The 22194-nt window shown below is 37.3% G+C and overlaps 1 protein-coding gene across 2 annotated transcripts in view; it reads left to right on the top strand.

Moving 5' to 3' along the window:
- Positions 1–723: 723 nt before the first annotated feature.
- The window catches only part of NIPAL2 (NIPA like domain containing 2), a 28436-nt gene continuing 6965 nt past the window's right edge, over positions 724–22194 (top strand). For both annotated transcript variants that reach the window (XM_053466779.1, XM_053466778.1), the window contains exons 1-8: positions 724–975; positions 7915–7983; positions 8943–9114; positions 11806–11865; positions 16493–16614; positions 18127–18223; positions 18528–18663; positions 20794–20882. In XM_053466779.1, the coding sequence (XP_053322754.1) occupies positions 871–975; positions 7915–7983; positions 8943–9114; positions 11806–11865; positions 16493–16614; positions 18127–18223; positions 18528–18663; positions 20794–20882 (850 nt within the window). In that variant the 5' untranslated portion in view covers positions 724–870. The remainder of the gene's footprint in view (positions 976–7914; positions 7984–8942; positions 9115–11805; positions 11866–16492; positions 16615–18126; positions 18224–18527; positions 18664–20793; positions 20883–22194) is intronic.

The raw sequence follows: 22194 nt of genomic DNA, 5'->3' as shown, positions 1-22194 counted from the left end.
GTGTTCATATTTTTCCTAAATAGTTTTTGCTTCCAGGCATATTGTGAACTGTTTGTGTACAATACCACAAGTGTACACAGAGCTGCTTGCCTAATAACACTAATTGAAAAGATCATTGTTAACAAATATAACAGATACATAAGTTCTAATTATATATATATATATATATATATATATATATATATATATATATAGATAGATATAGATATATATAGATATAGATATACATATAATCTACAGTGGCACTATAGATTATTTCTGAGATCTTCAGGAAAATATAATATCTTTTATTTTCAGTATATAAGAAGTGCTGGGTTTTTGTACTCTTAATTATAGCTACATACAGATCAGATAAATTAAAAAAATGGCCCCTTTCTCTACTGCTACTCCTGATTGTTTGCTCCCTGTTTTATCATTCTATCACAAAAGAATGCATTATTTTCTACTTCCAGTATTATTCACATTCGTGCCATTGTAGTAATTTAGATAAAGAGCATCCTGTGAAGGTGACTCCAGCCTGTAAGCCTCCTGTGCTTTTAAATTGAATTACCCAGACGTGTTGTTTCTATCACCTTACAGACAGGAGACTGAGTATGAGGCCAGGGCTCACATGTGTTCTCCCTGAGACTTGCTTTGAATAGAGAGGGAGTGTCAGGGCCGGAGCCTAGCAGCACCATACACACACACACACACTAACACACACCCTCCTGGTGTAGGAAGTGATTGCTTAGAGGGAGTTTCTGCCTGCCACACAAACACTGCAAACCAGCTGGCTGATCCCTTACTGGGCTTGGGGGCTGGGAAACTCATGCCAAGTTCCCATGAAGGCTCATCAGAACCATCCATCCATCCCATTGTGATTAAGGGAGAATGGCCAACGAGGGCCCAATGGCTTCTCTGCCTGAAAATGAAACTTTTGGACATAATAGTGAAAACAACACAGGTCTCTTCAGTCTGTATAATAACACACACCAGGTAAGTGCTACACTAATTAACCCTTGGGATACCAAGTGAGCTCTATTGTGAACATGCCTTTTCCTATATATTTGTATCTCCGTTTAGAATGCAGTAGCTTGTTTATTCTATTACATATGGTATTCTGGCTCATCGAGTACCCAGAAGACAGATGTGCTGGCAAACCCCCTCCTAGCAGGAAGGATCTGCATATTTTCTGAATTGAACTATATTTGGCCATAGGGATTTATTAAACCTCACATATAACAATCTCTTACATGTTTATAATTAAACATTTCTTTTGATTGCTTTGTGTTTTGCACATACAAAGTTCACCAGCATGCCTTTTCTCAAGTATTAAGTCATTTATTATTATATATTATATTATTACTGCATCGTCACCAGTTGGTGGTCTTAAAAATTCTAGCATATGGGCCACTTGCCTAAATGTATTGTGGGTAATTCCATTTATTGGTGTAATTTAATAATCTGAAAAAAAAAACTTCCCAGAAGTACTGCTGACAGCACAGTTTAAAGTGTATTACATATTTAATAATTGTGTCATTTAAATTATTACTTATGTGGTCATGAAAGACATGGAATGCTTGGCTTGCCAGTCACCCTCATTCAGAGGTGTGTCTAACATATATGTATGTATATATCTATATATAGATATTAAAGACTGTCATTTCTTAAATGGAAAACTAAACATCTGTGCTTGTTGTCTTCTGTCCTTTTCTTTTTACAGGTTGGGCAGTCAAAACTGTTGCAAGAGTGTTGTAATAAAATGTTTAGGAGATTTTATGAGAAATAGATAGCATGGTGTTTGAAGTATTGTTGCTCTATTGCCTGTTTAACACCTTGGGCTTCAAAGAATTCAAATCTGGATCCCAATTTAAAGTTGCCTTTCATTGTGATTTGAAACCCATCACAGCTGGAAGGCTCCTTGTGTAACTTTGCTATCCTATGCAATCTAATGCATATGATCGCTGTCAAATTGAATGCTTATTTTTTTTAATGCAAATATATAAAGAAATGTAAGAAGCCCTGCTATACCTTAGCACCCTGATTGTATTTGCTGGAAATATGTTCAGATGACTAAAACAAAATTGTTTTACATTGCCTATAGCCAGCTTGTCTTTATATATCCCAGTTCTGCGTGATCGGTAAACCTGAATTTCAACTTTTTTTTTTTTTTTTTAACTTCACATCAATGGTTGAAGAATTTTGATCTACATTTTTCCTAATTCACAGTATTTATGATGGTTATATAAGTGACGTGTACAAATTTTGTTAAAAGGTTTAGAGTCATGTGTCCTCTACTTTTTCGTGTGGCTTGCCATGCAAAATACAATCTGCATGTTAGGGGTTAACTAGTACAAAGGACCTTTGTAAGTCTATACATTGCATGTGCCTGGGGCTAAATACATTACCATGTTATCCTGGGACATAAGAGGACGTATTGTTATGCAGAGATCTGCCTGCATCTCATTGACCGGAATCTTCTTACTTCCAAGTTAGAGACTGTCTTCACTTCCTGACCTCCTGTAGTAGGTGGGAAGAAGATGTTCCCCTTCTGTTCCATACTGATATGTGTCAATAGTTGGCTATTGTTTTCTGAATGAGAATTGCTACTATCAGTTATCAGGACTGCATATTTTTCTTCTTGCAGAGGCCAGAGACCTTAGAGACGGCATAAACGTCACAACTTGTGTTTACAGGATGAAGCGGCGTGTCCGCCCCACAGTATTAACTAACATACCAGAAGAACGTGATCGTTTATCAGTGTTGTTTCTGTTTGGTGAATCATATCGATTACTGAACTATTTCCATAGATTATGGACCTGAAATAAGTGAAACAGAGAATTACTAAGCATTAGCATGAATTAGAGTGCTGGGCCTTGCTCAAATATGGGTGTATGTGAGTGCTTTGGATTAATCCCTAGGGGGAAACCGTGTTTTAAACTGTATTTACAAAATAGTCTTCGTTCTGATAATAATACCTATATTTCTCATGGTAAAACTATGCTTCCTCCTGTTGCCAGACTGCGATCCAAAACAGACCCGGGCCTTTAATATATATCAGGCCGCTTTGGAACCCCTTAATGACCTTAGGCCCACTAGGGTGTAATAAGACCCAAAGGTTTTTGCATCGGTAGAGAGATTTCCCAGCATATACTTGAGAGATCACAGCGAGAAGATCCTCAAAAACAATGTCATGAATTTATGGTGATTTACACATAGAAGAGAGACTCTTATAAGGCGATAGATACTTTCAGTGTGATTTACTTGGCTTTGATTAATTAGGCTTGCAGTGAGACGTTGCACTGCCAGAGGTAAAAAAAAAAATCCCTGTGTTTCCCTGTTTGACATCTTATTTTATAACATTTGCTAGTTGACTTAGCGAGAGGAGTTTTAGACACACTGCGTCTTTAAACAATTTGGATTTGAATGATCCCTCTGTACCCTGCTTCTTATTAGATTATTCCCTATCTGTCCTTCGCAATTTTATGGCTAGGTTCTATACATGCTGCCGTTGAAATGCGTTCTATACGCTAGGAGATGTGCAGATGAAATTGTTTTTAAACATTAGTTGCTTGTTCTAGTAAGCAGGCTGTGTAAACAGACACAATGCGTCGTCTTACAATACATTGTCCTACATCGAGAGATGATGTAGGGCGTACTGTGTATACACTAAACAGCTGAGGGGGCTGTTTATATACTATACTGCTTTCATTGATAATGTAATTAACTATATATTTGCATGCAACAAGACTCGTTACAATATGGAGAGGTTATATTTATAATATGTTATACAGCATTAATCTGTAGATCTATGACGTATATGAACGCAACATGTAGTAATATCTTATGGGGATAACATTTCAATGTTTAGGGCTAGCTTTTGTGAGTATCTGCATATCCCAGTATACTGTACTAAATATACAATACTTTTTGTCTTGTATCCACACCAAAATAACAACATGATTGTCCTAAATTGTAACATGCATGGATAATGTAACTGTCCTAGAAGTAAACGCTACATTGGATGCCTGTGACTTTGTGTATTACGAAGGATTGCAGGCTGGAGGTCTCGTCGCATGGAAACAGATTCAATAACCGTTGTAGATGCTACTTTTTTCTTTATCTGGTTTATTGTATAGGATGTCAGTGGGTGCTAATAGTTATACTACTGTTCAAAAGTTTGGGGCCACTTAGCTGTTTCATGGAAAACATAATTGTAAAAGGATTTTCTAACAATCAGTTAGCCTTTTAAACTCAAACTTGGATTATAGAACACAATGTGCCATTTGAACACAGGAATGATGGGCGTGATAAAGGGCCTCTGAATGCCTATGAAGATATTCCTTGAGGCAAGGACCACGTGTCATTCACAAACAGGAATTTCCACTCTTATATTTATTTTTTTAATTTTTTTTACACACCATTGCATCTGAAAAGGTTAAAGGGACTAAAAAAAGTTATATGCATACATTCCTCAGAGATTTTGGTTCGTATGAACATGATGACTTTGCACAGTTGCTGACGATTTCTCAGCTGCACATCCATGATGTGAATCTCCTGTTCCACCATACCACAGGTGCTCTATTGGATTGAGATCAGGTGACTATGGAGGCCATTGGAGTACAGTGAACTCACTGTCATGTTCAAGAAACCAGTTTGAGATGATGTGAGCTTTGTGACATGGTGCATTATCCTGCTGGAAGTAGCCATCAGAAGATGGGTACACTGTGGTCATAAAGGGATGGACATGGTCAGCATCCATACTCGGGTAGACTGCTTTAAAACGATGCTCAACTGGTACTAAGGGACACAAAGTGTGCCGAGAAAATATCCTCCACACCATTACGCCACCAGCCTGAACCGTTGATACAAGGCAGGATGGATCCATGCTTTCAAGTTATTTATGCCAAAGTCTGACCCTGCCATCTGAATGTCGTAGCTGGAATCGAGACTCATCAGACCAGGCAACGTTCTTCTAGTCTTCCATTGTCCAATTGTGGTGAGCCTGTGTCATTTGTAGCCTCGGTTTCCTGTCCTTAGCTGACAGAAGTGGTACCCGGTGTGGTCTTCTGCTGCTGTAGCCCATCCGCTTCAAGCTTTCATGTGTTGTGCGTTTAGAGATGGTATTCTGCATACCTTGGTTGCAACGAGGGTCAATTTAAGTCTGCCCATTCTCCTCTGACATCAAAAAAGGCATTTTCGTCCACACAACTGACGCTCACTAGGTATTTTCTCTTTTTTTCCGCACCATTCTCTGTAAACCCTAGAGACGGTTATGTGTGAAAATCCCAGTAGATCAGCAGTTTCTGGAATACTCAGACCAGCCCGTCTGGCACCAACAACCATTCCATGTTGTAAAGTCGCTTAAATCACCTTTCTCCCCATTCTAATGCTCGGTTTGAACTTCAGCAAGTTGTCTTGACCACGTCTACATGCCTAAATGCATTGAGTTGCTGCCATGTGATTGGCTAATTAGCCATTTGTGTTAAGCAATTGAACAGGTGTACCTAATAAAGTGGCCAGTGAGTGTATGTATGTATGTATATGTGTGTGTGTGTGTGTGTGTGTGTGTGTGTGTATATATATATATATATATATATATATATATATATATATATATATATATATATATATATATATATATATATATATATATATATATACAATGTGTGTGTGCAAAGAGCAGCTAAAAAACTGGAAAAGTGTCCAAAGAAATGTGCCAACTGAGTGTATGTGGAATGTATAAAGTAGTTTTAAGTGGGGGTTTAATTAAGAGCAAAAAATTTTTTTTAAACTTTAAATTAAAAATGTGGACACATTTCTCTTAAGACACAGCTAGTACATAGATGTAGACATTAATTGTTACAACTGCTCTATTTTTATAGCAAATATACTTTACACGTAGCCCTCCATGTGTTAATATGTCATAGCTCTTCCATTGTCTTTGGCAGCATACTTCAGACTTTATAGTGGCTGCTCCTTCAGCTCCATCATACTTTATTTTTAATCCTTTTTGGTACAAGAAGCTGTGACATATTCTGGCCTAGGCCGATTTAGGATGGCAGCTCCAGGGGGACGATCAGGCCCCCCACTATTCCACTGCTTAAGGGCCTTTTACGGGGGAGATCTCCTACATAGAAATAGCTGGGGGTGAGGATTTGCAAGGGAAATCCCACCAAAGTATAAGGGGACCATGTAACTATCCTATGTTAAAGTACCATATGATGGCTAGGATGTCCCTTTATTAATACTGAAGAAATAAGTCACTATACAGGAATATTAATTGAGATTTTTCTAATATGTGAACACAATTTCATATGGCTATTGTATACAACAACAAAAAATAGTTTTTAAGAAAAGTGATAGCTCTGCCTTAGTGGGTTTTTTTTGTGGGTGGCAATGGCAAAAGGGAGAACAAATATTCTAGAACATTTACAAAGAGTCCCCAATTTATTATAAGTGCTGCTTAATCTTGTAACATTTAATATAATTCAGGTTATGTACTTTAACTGATATTTTTACATTGCCTCATATTTGAGTAATCATTGGATCAGCATGTACTTGGTGAGCACTTATCAGATGGCAGATATATATTTGTTTTTTTAGTATTACACATTATTACACATTTGTACATTGCAGTGTGAGTTTTACCCCATCATTTAATGTTTCATTGTGTTTTATAAACACTGTTTTAATATGACTTACAGTTTTTAATATATTTTAATTAGATTCCATAACACTGTTATTTCCCTGTTCAAACATAAAAGAAAATACTGCGACTGTGAAACCGTGTTTACACTGTTTATTATTTTACAGAAATGACATAGGAGTCTAAAGTCCGAATGCCATAAACCAATATATTAAAAATTGTTTTATTTGTGGATAAGTGTTATTTTTTTGCCTGACATCATGGGTCCATTGAATTAGTTTCTCTAGGCTTTGAGTTATGTTAGATCTAGAAAAACAGTTGTGTAAAAGAGAGAGTACACCCTCTTTGAATTCTATGGTTTTACATATCGGGACATAATAATCATGTGTTCATATACATAATATATTACACCGTGTCATGATTCATGCAATAAAAATAAAGCCAAAATGGAGAAGCCATGTGTGAGAAACTAAGTATATACTTACTGTCATCAGTAAGAGGTTGTAATTTTTAGACCTGCTAATGAACAGATGATTGTTGTTATGTCCTGATATGTAAGACCATAGAATTCAAAGAGGGTGTACATTCTTTTTCACACAACTGTCCCGATCATTAGAATGGGGAAGAAAGGGGGATTTAATCATTTGATACAAGCTAAATGTATGCAGATCAGCAAGTAGGGCACATTCAAATTCTGGTCACCTAAGAGAAGACACATGGGGCTACCATTTAAATAAAGACAGCTGGTCCTTAGTCTCTGTGGGATACATTTTAAGTCCATATGTCCATAATTTCGAAGTCCAAGCCAATACGTAAGTGCTAAATGGCCGGCTGGCATTGACTGTACATATTATTGGCGTGAATGGAGAGGTTGAAAATTGATCTCCTATTGAGATATTGAGTGGCAAAACTGGAACTGTCTCATGCATAGCGGGTCAGTTGGGAGGCATGTATAACTGAGACAATTTATGGCATAAGCTCTCAAGCAAATCCTCAGAAAACACTCATCATGTATTGAGTATAATTATTGATTCAGCCACAGAGCAATGTATCGAATGTGGTCAAGCAGCAATTTTTCCTTTGTGTCATATTAGGTGCATTATTGAACTGAGAGATACGAGTGGAGTGACTTAATGTCAGAGGAAGTACAGTAAAATTAATGATTTGTCCTAATTTTGCTTTACAATTTTTTTTATTCTTTTGTTGTAATAATTTACATGTACTGCTAAATGTAAATTGATTGTGTTATCCTTGTTATTGTAATATTGTTCTTCTTGTAATTTCAGAACCAAATACTTGGAATTATCTTGTCAATAGTTGGAAGTTTCTTAATCAGCATCTCCCTTAACCTACAGGTAACAATATGTTGACATTAGTTTTTCTTTATTGTCTATTTCCTAAGATATGTTGTATGGACGCATAATTGTTGTTCCCTAACCAATTCTCAATGTAAGGGTTAACTCAGAACTACATGGCTCCTTCTTTCAGACCCGTTAACAGAAATTGACATCTCTGGATAGTTAAATAAATAAATGCATATATATATATAAATTTAACACATTGAATAAATTGCCTAAAAATTATAGGCGCATTCTTTTGTAATACTGAATTGGGACCTAAATCTCAATATTTTCAGGTATTTTTCCCTCTGCATATACATGTCTCTTATGCAGAAGAAGTAACACATACAGGTACTGTTGATTAAAAACCTACAGAACACACATTTGTGTATTTATTATTATTATTATTATTATTATTATTGCATCTTCCTAATCAATGGTTCACATTGCAGTATGTTTAATGCTGTCTAGAGTTTTTCCCTTTTAATCTCTAGTTTATATTGACCTTCATATTTATCAGATATTTGGTGTTTATTTTCTTCCTCAATAAATTCTGTTTGCATTGAGTTGTGGCCCCTGCAACCTCTGTAGTTACGCCACTGTGCAGCAAGTTATGCGGTCATACGTATACCTGTGAGAGATACATACAACATAATAATATACTATCTGTCCCATTAACTAGTAAGTACATATGTTGACATGTTGTTTTTTCTTATTCTAATGCTATATTTGTTTGACCTTATGCTCACACAATTGCAATTCTTTTAAAAAGGGAAATGATAAATGACTTTCCACCAGCAGACGTCTGTAATGAATATGTCTTCTAGAGGGGTTTGCTGGACCCACACAAAGCGAAATGAAAAGTTATCTTGATGTGCAACGTACAGAGTTGACAGATCTCTAATTTAGAAAATGTCATCTGTTAACGTGCTGAAAATACATTGAATTTCCCGTCACAAATGTTTGCATTTCAGAAATATACCCATCTTCGACTCGCCATCCAGCAAAATCCAATCCCTTACTACAAAAGCAAGTTATGGTGGTGTGGAATGGTACTGATGGGAATTGGTGAACTAGGAAACTTTGCTGCTTACGGCTTTGCTCCTGCAACTCTGATTGCTCCTCTGGGGTGTGTGGCTGTTATAGGTAAGGGTTATAAGTCATTAGTTTTGTGTCTAACACCTTGAAATAATGTTGTCCCATTCAAAACCTAATGGAGCGTCAGTTAGTCATGTATTTACCCTGGGTGCTGCCTGAGGCCTAACTTGAGGCTGCCCTTTCCGCAAGTGCCATGTTTATTGCTCAGTGTCTAAAGGCACACAGTATCCTCTACCGCATGGTATGGAGTCTGCGCCCACTCGACAGAGTCCTCCATAGTATAAATGGATTTATTGGAGAAAACACAGATCCCCTTGCAGTCGGCCCATTGACTGGCAGCACACCAAGGGGAATGACCGTGTTTCTTGTGTTCTGTGACCTCAGCTTTATAATGTCTGATAGGATTTAAGGGCATTGAGATAGAATGTTTACGTGTTTCAGAAAATAGGATGCTTATTTTGAGATGCTGGTCTTTAACCATCTTAGAATCAGCACATTTCTGCTGGGAATAACTACAATTCGATCACTGTGTAAAAAGTTGTTTTGGTACAAAGTTTCATCAGTGGTCACATTACCATAGCAGATAATGATCCAGTCAGCCGGATCACCTGATCATTTTATTGGCTGCTCTGGTGACCATAGGCCACTTATCAATCATGGCGGTGGAACTATCCTTTAGGTTTTGTTCTGGGGTTGGATGTAATATTTGTGGCAAAAAAAGCTCCAATAGTAATTTAACAGTTACTCCTAATAGATATTATTTATCGATTATTCCTACCCATGATCCTCTGCTATTTACAGCTAAGAAAGGAAACGCACAACTGTTGCACGTAAATCAAACTGGGAAAGATTGACAGCGATGCAAAACCAAAATCAAGTAACAGAAAGCCACTTTGCACATTATTATATACCCTGCTGACCCCATAAATATACCACATGCAGAAATAAAAGGGAAAGCATTGTGGGGGTTCCCCTTTAATTACTTGGTGCAATAGGGTTTTACCACCACCCTAAAAATGTGATGTTTAATAAAAAGAGAAAGGTAGGTTTCCCTTCAAAACAACATTCTGAAAATGATTCAGATGGTCTATTTTAAGCTTTACACTTCTATGCGATAAATCGGTAAGTTGCTTCTGTCACTTTTGATTGTTCGCCCGCTTTGTGGTAGGCTTCAGATAACCTCACAATGCTTTCATACTTATCAACACATACATTTTGTCGTTGAACAATTGCTATGGAAACCAATCACTTGACCAGCTCATGTCTGATAAATTGTGGCGATATGATTCATTTCTATGGCTTTTTTTTTCTAAAATGTTTTTTTTTGTGTTATAAAAATCTCTCAGTATCAGTTTGCTAAAGGATGTATGAATTACTTTTTTTGTCAGATATTTGTGAAAAAATCTCTGGCAAATAGTTTGCATAAAGTATGCATGTTATATTAATCCAAACAGTATCTGCCACAGCATGCAATACTTACATTTTATACATATTTGAAATATATAACTTTAATAACAGGTTGTTTATCCAAATCATTTGCAAGACAACCCTATTTCTGCCCATTATTTTTTCCTTTCTCTAATGTTCAGACCTATTCCCCCTACTCAATTCACATGATTTTTCATGATAGTAAATATAACACATAACTTTTTAATGATTAAGTCCCCTAAAACAATTAAATAATGTACCAAAATGGTTGGATTATTATTATATTATTTTGGTACATTAATTGTTTTAGTGGAATTTATTATTAAAAGTCATGTTTTATATTTACTATTGTTGCTAGGATTCCAATTGATTTTTGTGGCTTGCTTTGACAAGGGTATGGGTTACCCCCAGTCCTTGGACATAATTGTCAGTTAAATTGCTTTATAAAATATACCCCGTGGATCTGGCACTATTATTCTTTCGGACAGCCTTTATTCTATTTAATCTTCCTTTTTAAAATGGTGGATGCTGTGCATTCGCTGTAGAATGAGGAAGTACCTGCATGGACCTGTTTTACCAGAACACTTACTCACCTTATTGAACCAACCATCAGAGCGAATTCTTCAAACCCTGAGTCACACCAGCTTAACTATTCATTATCAATGGCCAACCTATGATGTTCTCTTGGAAAAATTGCCCAGCATGAATCATAGGTATAATTTTGAAAACATCGTTGCCAACTATAGAATATAGAAGGTCCACTCATACTTCTTGCATTTAAAGCTCACCTGGTTGGCCCTTCGTAATGCACAGGGAAGCCAGAGAGTCTTGGCCTGAAGGGGACATACACGCAGGGCCAGCATGACTGGGCTGGCTGTAATTTGCCCTATGTATCTTTTTAGGTGGTAGCCCAATAGTGACATTCTGATAAGGATTATGTTAATGTTATCTGTTACCCCTCCTACGGGGTATTTATTTCTGCACAGGGGAGATTTTCTTTCAGTTTTAGAAAGTTATACAGAAGTGAAGTACCCGCCGGTGTCGCAGGTGTTTTAATAAAATCTTTGACCGTTTTAAAATCCAGCGGGTCTCCTTGTCTTTATTGGGTAATTGATCGTTGGTTAAAACTCGACAAGTCTCACATGCGACTCATCGTTTATTGAAAGCAGATCTTTTTTATTTGACACAAAGTATTGAGAGTTGTGAACTTAATTTGGAGGCATTACCATCACATCCTAGTCTCCTGTACCATGTCTTATTCTGTAATGTGTGTTATTTACATTAGTTACAAGTATTCATTTTCTTCTCCAGGCAGCGCCGCAATTTCTGTTGTGTTCCTGAAAGAAAGTCTAAGAGCATCTGATGTCATTGGTAAGGTTTCTTAAAAGTATTTATTAAAAACAAATCTTTGAGAAGTGAAATCTACTACAGGGTCAATTAATAATCTAGCAAAAAAAAAATGGATGCGTTTGAAATTGTTTTTTTTTTTTTTTGCTGCAGTCCTGCTCGTTCAATCTGGTTTTTTTTTCAGATTGGAAAATGAACTATTTTATTGGTGCATTTATTTTTAGCTGAATGCATATGGAAGAATATAACTCTATTTCTGGTGGGGCCTGTGCCATGTTAGTTAAGATGTTGTAATGAATAACTTATTGATGATATTTTAATGTATTGTTTTCTTAGGCGAATTATCATATTTAAGTTATAACTGTAGTCTGCTAGGAAGTTCAGGCATCTGTACCTACTCTGTAAAAACTCAAATTGGCATGGGGGATGTTAGTTATGGCTAGGGTACAGTTACCTACAAACTCTGAATAGCCTATACTGATTGCAAATTATTAATTAAAGGTTTTAGGAAGGACAAAGTATTATGTACATATGTTTCCTGTGATGTTAACACACTCAAAGTTCTAATGTTCTGAACTGCTGGAAGAAGAATTAATTTACCCTAGTTTACATTTATGGTTATAATTCCATCTAATTAAAATAATTATTCTGTTGTTGAAGTATACTAGAATGCTAGTTCATGTCTCAGCATTACTTCCATATGGTTGAGGCAGGCCTTTTAAGGTTAATGCGAGAAGAAGGAGGGCGGTTCATGACTTTATCTAATTTAATTAGATAAAGCAAGTTATACCCTATATATATACACCCACAGATCTCAATGTATGCTAAATAAAGTATCTAAGTGTCTCTAACAGTAACACGGATTTACAAAAAGGACACGTTGTTTCTACCATAACTTTTAGAATAAACTGCTTTACTAAAGCCAATTCCCACTTTACTGTAGTAAATACATTAGAACCATGAAATATCCTTAACGGCAGATGCCGGATACAGTAAACCCTGTCGCATTCTCTCTCCTGGCTGAAAATCTGTTTATTATGGGATAACAATTTTCATTTATTCTGCCGATTTTTCCTGTTGGATGCACTATTACGATTATAAAAACACATGAACACTAATGTTTAAATGTTTGTTTTTTGCCCGTACGCAAATTTGTAGTTTTATCCTAACAACCGATCAAATGTTGCACAAGGTAAATGTACATTTTGGACTTAAATACCTTGTTTTTTTTGCCATTAGCCTTTGTTCCCGTTTATCTATGTGCTTCTAAGCTGCAAATTCAGCTTTTTCTTCTTTCTTTTTGTTTTCCAGAGACATTTACATGTTTAAATAAATTATCCTCTGATTTTGCTTGATCTTTCTGTAACTTATTCCAGAATTGATATAGCATTTTGTTGGAAGCTTGTTTGTATCTATTACTTTTCTTTTTTAATCTTTAAAAAACCCCAAATTTAATTTTTTTCCCAATATATTTTCTTTACTATGTATTACCATTCTGTATATTTAATATCTTTCTAAAAAGTGACGTCATTGATAATGCGGCAGCTTCTAGTTCCACACTCTATTCAGATGAAACATAAAAAAACCAAAATAATCACAGCTTTTAGATCGGTTAACAGAGGAATTTATTAGTATTCCAACGTAACTACGAATTACCTAGATCATAAAACAAACGCTAAGTCTTTTTTTTGGACTAAATACTCTGTTTTAAAGTAATACATGTTCCTGGTCTTCAAGCATTTATTATATAGAGTTGTCAGGCTTTTTTCAATGTCTTAACATCTAGAATAATATATGAAGAAAAGAGAAAAAAGCGATTGTGCAGTATCTTGCCCAAATATGTGGGGCTAACAATAAATTCCATAGAGGTTCCTATTTTCAAAATTTGAAAGACTGTCTCCAGTAGTAATTGAAACTGTGCATCCAGATAAGTGGTGCTGGAAGGACTAAGTGAAATAGTTTTATCGCACAGGTATATATATGGAAGTCATTGTTTCATGTTGAAATAACTTGTCAGTTCATATAGTTCAAGGTTTTCCTTTGGGTTGGATGTAAGCTTAGTGAAGTCGCATTCCAGATGGATCGGCTAATAAATATTTTTTGGCTACATGTGAACAAGCACGTCAAGCTGATCACCAAATCATGAAAAAGCAAATCAAATAGAGATTTTGATTCATTTTTTACAATTTGTAGACCTAGCGTTAATGAGAAATGGACGGTCATCTCGGGTTTATTCACTAAAAGGAGAATTTGCAGGAGAGCTGAGGTTTCAGCTCTCTTGCTTCACTATACAATATGAAGGGCCAACACTGGATGTTTTCTCCAGCAAGAAGGGCTGAGCAGTGGCGTAACTATTGGAGTTGCAGGGGCCACAACTGTAAAAACTGTAAAAATAAACTTATTTATTTTTTTACATTGTGGCAATATTTTTCCCTAGAAGGCTACCAAAATATTTGAAGGAACAGTTGTTTATCATAACAATCTTATTTTATATTTAAACCTCCCTAATCCTTTCCTGTTGAAAAGCTTTGTGTTTTAGTCCCTTCATTTTTCTAATGTGCCCTAGCTTGTTTGTTAGGGTACATTACCATTGGCGCCGCTCTGGGGGGACGGTGGGTTAATCTGTAAAGGGTCATAATGGCTGGCTGCCTAATGTCAAAAGGTGCATGGTTGCAAATCATCAGACAGAAGTACTGTTTGGCCTGTCTAGTCTCGCCATTGTTTGTTTCTGTTATAGTCTGCTGTTTCCGCTGCCCAGAATTCTGATAAACAGCTATATTGAGAAAAACATAGTTTTCCCTTTTTTATGATGTGAAAAATGTTTGGGTTGTGGGTATGGGAAGCTTTGCTGATCCCTGTTTTTTGGCTATATAGAACAGGTATACAGAAATATGCTACTTTAGTTCTCAAATGCTACATATTTTTCAAAACCTCTAGGTTCATCGTCTCAGGAAATAGGTGCGATACTTTCCTTTTTCTCAGCGCAGCAGAGATTCAGTCTCTGTGAAATTGCCGATGAAATGTAATAAGTATGTCTAGAGTGCTTGGTGGAAAGCTTCAAGTGTGATAGCTTGTAGAAATATAGAATTGGATGGCAGAAATGAACAATTCGGCACATCTAGCCTGTCCGTTTTTCTAATGTAATTGCGTTTAATTTTGTGGAAAACGTGCACAAGCAGGATTTACCGTATTTATAACAAACGGGATCAATGCTAGAGGGTTTACAGTCTCTAAGGAAGACGTTCAGAGTACGTTGCTGCAAACTAAAAGTCAAATTGGAGCTCAAGCCAATCGTTCTAGATGTAAGAATGGGTCAAATGTAAAAAAAAAAAGGAAATCGGCCTTGATCTTGCACCATGACTTCAACATCCTGACATAATTCTCCTGTGCATCGACACAACGTGGGGTGCTTGTACATAGGAAAAATAATAGTGCAATATTGTATAGATAAAGTGTCAAGAAATCATGTAGATCAATACCACTCACAAACTTTTTAATTAAAGTTTTTCACTTATTCACGTGGGATGGTTTTCTTTAATTTTTCTCCTGTGGTCCAGAACTGAAAATGAAATCATAATCCCATTCACTTCAAAGAGGCTCTCCTGTATATCAGAAATGGCCCACTGGGTCCGGAAAACACTAAGCGCAACGGAAAATGGTTACAATGACCTAACATGTCCTTCGACAAAAGCACCAACTGTGATAGTGGCCGAAATAACAGTAAATATCCTGACCTGGGGCAAACTGAGGAGCTGGAGATCTGAGGGCATTCTAGATGCCTTCAGTTATGGACTTTCTAGTTACAGAGGTACTCTTGAGAACAAATGAAGAGGAGTTCCTCATGACACCACACCTGTTTGGTGATGTATAAGGGAAAACTTGGTCTAAGTATCTTCTGATGAAAGCGTATGCAGCAGCTTCAGATAATTACACGGAGAAGAATACGTTTCCACCAAACTTTGCAATTCAATCCTGTTTTCTCTGTGCTTTTGTATATAGTTCATCTCATACCTTTCCATCTCTTCTTTGCAGAGATGGAAAGGTTGTGAAGAAGCAAGAAAACCAACTTGTAGTTGGTTCTTTCTGGGTGTTTTTATGTGCCAGGCAAATGTCTTTATGTAGAATGGGAAATGCACAACACTCTCTTCATAACATGTAGTCATTAAACCTTACTATACCAGCAGACGAGGTCACCCCTTTTACATTCACCAGGTTTACCAGCTTCAGTCTTCATAGCTCTGTGTTTCCAAACCTACCATTTTTGAACCGCAGTAAATCCTAACCTATTACTGCCGCTGTAGGAAGATCTTACTTTCTGACACATCACTGGGACTACGTAAACTTTCAATTATAAAGATTTGTTTTAAGGAAAGTATGAACTATTGGCCTCCGAGCTATTCCACTACTTTGTCCGAGATAATTTAATGCTGGAAAACTTGCGAAGATTTATGAACACCCATTTCCAAATATTTCTCTTTTATTGTTATGTGCTGTTGCGGCATTGAACTTGGTTACGTGTTTTATTGCAGTGTGCTAACAAGGCAACGCTTATAACTTTCACCGCAGCCTACGGAGATGTTTTCTGATTGAAGTAGAGTGAAAAATACAGCCGTTTTAACGTTGATACATGGTCGTTTTTTTTCTTTTTCAGGTGGAACCCTGGCAATTGCCGGAACATACCTGTTAGTCACTTTTTCACCAAATGTATCTCAGGAGGTAACTGCCGTCAAAGTACAGAAGTACCTTGTAAGCTGGCAGTTCCTAATTTATCTGGTGAGTTTTTCTTTGTTTTGTAAGAGCTTCCAAAGAGTTTTAAATGGCTTTGAGTTGTAAATTAGCATGGGTATTACATAAAATGTATATTTCCATCACTTTACGACTTACAAATGAAACATATTACTGAGAACCCTGTCAACCCACCCTTGTCCTGCCTAAGCATTATATAACTATACGTTTTATATGTACGATCTATACATTTCATGTGGGAATAAAGATTTATGGATTCAGAACGCATTTCACGTTGTCTTATCAGGACCCCCCTGATTTATAATCATGCATGTGTTTATTGGTATATTTAGTCATTCTGCATGCCCTGCTCCAAAACCATTCTGCGTTCCCAAAGCTATATTTTTCTGAAATCCTACTGGAGAATGAAAATATGTCGTATTTTTAAGGATGTTGGCTTCATATTCACTGGTTTGACAGCTGACTGACATCAATTAGTACAAATGGAACCTCTCAGCTTCGCACGAGTTATCTCAACCATCATTATTGCTGTCGTAGCCATTTATGATTTAACTTGTGAGGATTGCCCCAGTAACTGTATTATGCTGTCAGAAGCCCATCTAAAAGTCATTGTATAAACGAAGGAGACGTTAAAGTAGGGGATTTATGCATACAATCTAAAATGGCAGGAAAAGTGGCCAAACCTTCCAATTAATGATGTCATTGGAGGATTTTAGTAGAAGCAGCTACTTCATTTGATTTATAAATTCAGTTTTATTGCTACAACTAATGTCTTCTTTAATATAGTGATGTGGAATGCGTTCCAGGCCCATCTGTCCAATGTCCTGAAACAAAATCCCTGTCATTTTTTTAATGTAACCCCCCCCCCATAAAATATTGCCTTTCTGTTTTTTTGTTAATGTCTAGAAAGATTTGTTTGGATGTGTGTGTATATATTTTATCATATTATATATATATACTACTGTTAAAAAGTTTTGGGTCACCGTTTCCAGCTGCTATAGTCAGTTGCAACATTAACAATATATTGAGAAAACATGAAATATTCTGCTAAAGCTCTTAGTATTCTGTCCACTAACTGTATGTCTAAGGGATTCATTAGTAAATGTATGAGCAGATCAATGGAGAGAGGAAATAATTAATATAAAAATTAGGTATGCCATTAAAACAGCCTGCCGCTGGAATTTTTAAAACTAGTGGCTAGTTAAAAATTAGTGTTAGTGTGTATTTACTAAAGTAAAACCAAATAATTAATGCACTGCACTAAATTTTATTAAAAAACAGTCATTTTCTTTAGTTCCCTTATGTTGTTGTGTCTGAAATGAATAGAGAAATCTGTAGGTTTGGTTTCTCACTGACGTTTAAAATCATAAATCAAATAAGTGTTGGGAGATCCATTAAAACAGTAAATCTAATTCTTAATACTGCATGTATCGCATTACAATACCGAATTATTTTTCTAGTTATAGTCTGGTAATGAATGCGATAGGTTTGCATTTGATGTAAGAACTATGTACTGAAATATCATTCTTTGGTTTCCAGATCTTAGAAATAGTCATCTTCTGTACCTTGCTGTATTTCTACAAGAGAAAGGGGGTGGATCACATTGTGGTTTTGTTACTCCTGGTAGCATTGCTTGGTAAGTACATTTCCATCAACTACTTCCGCCATATGCCCAGGCAGAGAGCTAGTAATGGTTTTCCGTTGGATTTCTGTCTTCTTGCTGGCCAGACAATACTGGGATCATTGGGAAAAGGACAACAGAAAGTTAGTCACCTCCTGTTACATTGACTTCAGCTTCCTTATCTCAGATGAATCTGGTGTTCTTTCCTAAGAATTTTGTCTGTCCTAAGAACGTTTTACTAAGCAGCGAACCCTGTACTGCGTCAATGAATCTGGGAACTTCACAAAAATTCACCAAATTTTTTTGTTATTATTTTCAGCGTCTATGGCAGTAATTTCGGTAAAAGCCGTGTCTGGTATGATAACCGAAACCTTCAAGGGTAAAATGCAACTGACGTACCCTATATTCTACGTCATGTTTGTTGTAATGGTTGCCTCGTGTGCCTTTCAGGTCAAGTAAGTACTGTGAGATTTTTACACTTTTTTGTACACTTTTGTTGTACTTCTTTGTGCTTTTTATTTATACATCTATATTTTTCTTTTATCCGCATGTGAACATTGAACAAATATTCAAATTCGATTTAGCCTTGCTGGTAGTTAAACTTGACCTAAAATGTTGCTAAGGTAAAACTTTCACAATTTTTAAGCATTTGCCTTCACACACATGGCTGTATTTTGCAGCCCTGGACTCTGGAATAAAATACTTTTTGTCAGACTTGTGAGTGTAATAATGCAGGGGTGAGCATAGGGTTACTGGTGCCAGGATTTCTTTGGTGCCCCATTCCCTGGCACACCTGCATACACACAGACTAAAACATGCTAACATCCAAACTCACCCTAACATCCGCAAACTCTAGCATCATCTACTTACACCATACACTAATACACAGCCACTAACACTTTAACACACACTCACACCATACTCCAACATGCACAGTCACACCTGCTAATGCAGGGTCACATATCGATGTGTTAGGTGGCCCAGCTGGGCACCTCCGTTGAACGGGTGCTGGAATGTGCTGTGCCTACTTTAGTAGGCCCTAAACAGAAGAAATTACACATTAGAATTAGGGTCACTGAAATAACATGGCTAAATGAATGACCAATAATTAATTTAAAAACAAGTCAATACATTAAGATATGCGGGAAAGGATATCTCTTATACCAGATCACATAACACATCTGTATTGTCCCCGTCAGCCCCAGCCATGTCCATACCTGGGAATTCCGTGTTTCGCCGGTGTCACGTTCTACCCAGGCTGCAGGGCTGCATATCTATCTTGCTTCAGTTTTTCTGTTTTGCTTTAATCCATTCCTGGATTTCCGTATGCTCAGTTCTGATCTTTCATTCCTGGCTTCTAGTTCTGCTCTTTGCTTCTGCTCTGTTTCCTTTATAAGGTGCGCCCCACCTGTGTGTTTTGTTTGTCGCAGTCTGCAGTCTAAGGTATGTCTCAGTGCTATGCGTTTTGATTACGTTTGGTTTGTTTTGTATCTTTGTCAGCAAGGATTAGCGTTAGGACCCACCGTCATTGGAGTACTTTGGCGTAGTGGTGGGCTAAGCATACTATGGCCATAAGATGTGATGGAATCTCCAATAGTTATCAAGCAGTCCTAGGCTAGTTTCTGTCTTGTATCCCCGGCAGCGGGGTGTCCTGTCTTGTTCCCTGTTGTGCCCTGTATTATGTGTGTCTTGTCTGGTTCTGTTTCTTGCGTGGTCTCTCTGTTCCTTGCTATGTCCCCCTTGTGCTCCCTGTCCCCCTTGCTTGTTATGTTTCTGTTATATCCTTTGCTTAGCTTCCATACTCCTGCACGTGATTCTAGTGATATGTTTCATGCCTGCTCCAGGGTGCCTGCAGGATATCACTTTGTTTCCTTTTGGATTACATCTGCTGCTATGTCAGGGCGCTGGTATGTGGCTGCACAACAGTGGTCGCCCTGCAACCAGGCCCTGTCCTACTCCGCTACTGCACCGTAACTCCTGCACACAATCTTTGGGCACGCTGGGTCCTTTCAGTCATCCGTATGGACCCGGTTCCGTGACAGCCGGCACAGGAAAACTGTGGGTTGCGACGTTCTGACATGCCCCACTTCCCGTCAATTTCCCCCTTAAACAGCGTCATCTCCCATTGACATCAGCGGGGACACCTGCTACATCAGCGGGACTTCTGCCCCCGCATCTCACAAGGGGGGCTCCAGGTAGCTGGAGCTATAAAGTTCCCAGGTATGGCCATGTCCCCATCAACCCCTGTTTTGTCTCCACTAGTACCTATAACCCCCCCGTAACAGTCTGTATCATCTTTATATATTCCTTTTCACTTAAGAACAAAATATAAAATCTCTGTACACACAAGACAAGTGAATTTTTATTAGGTTCATTATAATTTACCATGTTTTTTTTTCTCGAGCAATACTTGGCTTTCAGAGTGGAAGGCATTTGTTTAATGAGGCTTTCTGTGTTTCTCAGCTTATGTGCATTAGAAAGCGTTCTGGCTCTTGCTGAATAGTACACTGCATAAATATTTATGATGATGGTAACTGCAGAATGCCAGCGGAATAATTTTGTACATATTTATGTTTTTCTTCTAGGTTTCTAAATCAAGCAATGCAACTTTACAATGCCACCGAAGTGGTGCCAATTAACTTTGTGTTCTTTACTACAAGTGCCATATTTGCAGGTACTAAAAATGTTGTTTGGAACTAATGTTGTTTATGTTTGCATAATGTTACTAAGTAGAAGTGTTATTTTCCCATATTTTTTGCTTTAGTTAATTTTTTTGGCACCATCTGTGTTAAGTTAGATCAGCAGAGCTACAATGGAGCAAATAGTTCTCATTTGGTTGCTGGCACATATAAGCTTAATAACTCTTCTGTAATTTGGTATGATGTCAATAAAGTATGTTTCCTAGTTACTCCATGTTATACCGTCTCAAAAAAATGCATTTAATGCCACCCCAGCTTGTGTTTTTTTTTTAACATAACAAAAAAATATTTTCAGAGCAAGTCCCTCTTTACCTAATGCAAACTTAGTCTGTCAATTCTACTTTTGGAAAACCCTTTGGATGTATGCACTCTGACTAATGTTAGTGCCGGAACATACCTGTTAGTCTCTACAGGACGTAGAGTTAAGAGTTTATATGGGAAGATGTGGTTTAACCATTGTTTTACATCTCACATCATTTTTTAAGTGATGTATTTACATATTAATACTTAGCATAGTGTTCTACCACAGGAGTGACAATAATGTAAAAAAAATAAATGGTACAAATCATGATCGGTTTTGGATGAACTTCTTCTGGACCTTTGAAACTGATCCACTGTCCAAGGTTAACAAGTATTGTCTAGGAAAATGTATCACCATATACACTACACTTTATGACCAAAAGTATGTGGACACCTGACCATCACACCTATATGTGGTTGTTGGACATCCCATTCTAAAACAATAGGCATTAATATGAAGTTGCCACCCCTTCCTTTTCTGGGAAGGCTTTCCACAAGATTTTGAAGTGTTTCTGTGGGAATTTGTGCCCATTCAGCCAAAAGAGCATTTGTTCCTCCAAACCAAACTCATCCAACCATGTCTTTATGGAGCTTGCTTTGTGGACTGCGGCACATTCATGCTGGAACAGGAAAGGGCCTTCCACAAACTGTTCCCACAAAGTTGGAAGCATGCAGTTGTCTAAAATGTCTTTGTATTCTGTAGCATTAGCATTACCCTTAACTGGATATAAAGAGGCCAAAGCCTAATTTTCTTTCTCCAACCATGTTTACAGTAGGCGCCATGCATTCCTGTAGATTGCTTCTCAGATTCGGCCATTTGACTTCCAGATAGTGAAGCGTGATTCATCACTCCAGAGAACACGTTTCCGCTGTGCTTGGTCTACCACTTTGGGGCTGAGCTGTTGTTACTCCTAGACTCCTCCACTTCATAATAATAGCACTTACAGTGAAGCGGGGCAGATCTAGCAGGATAGAAATTTCATGAAC

The sequence above is a fragment of the Spea bombifrons genome, chromosome 5 (assembly GCF_027358695.1).
Source record: "Spea bombifrons isolate aSpeBom1 chromosome 5, aSpeBom1.2.pri, whole genome shotgun sequence".
Lineage (NCBI taxonomy): Eukaryota > Metazoa > Chordata > Amphibia > Anura > Pelobatidae > Spea > Spea bombifrons.
Note: the sequence above shows the minus strand (reverse complement) of the source record. Positions and strands in the feature narration are given on the sequence as shown.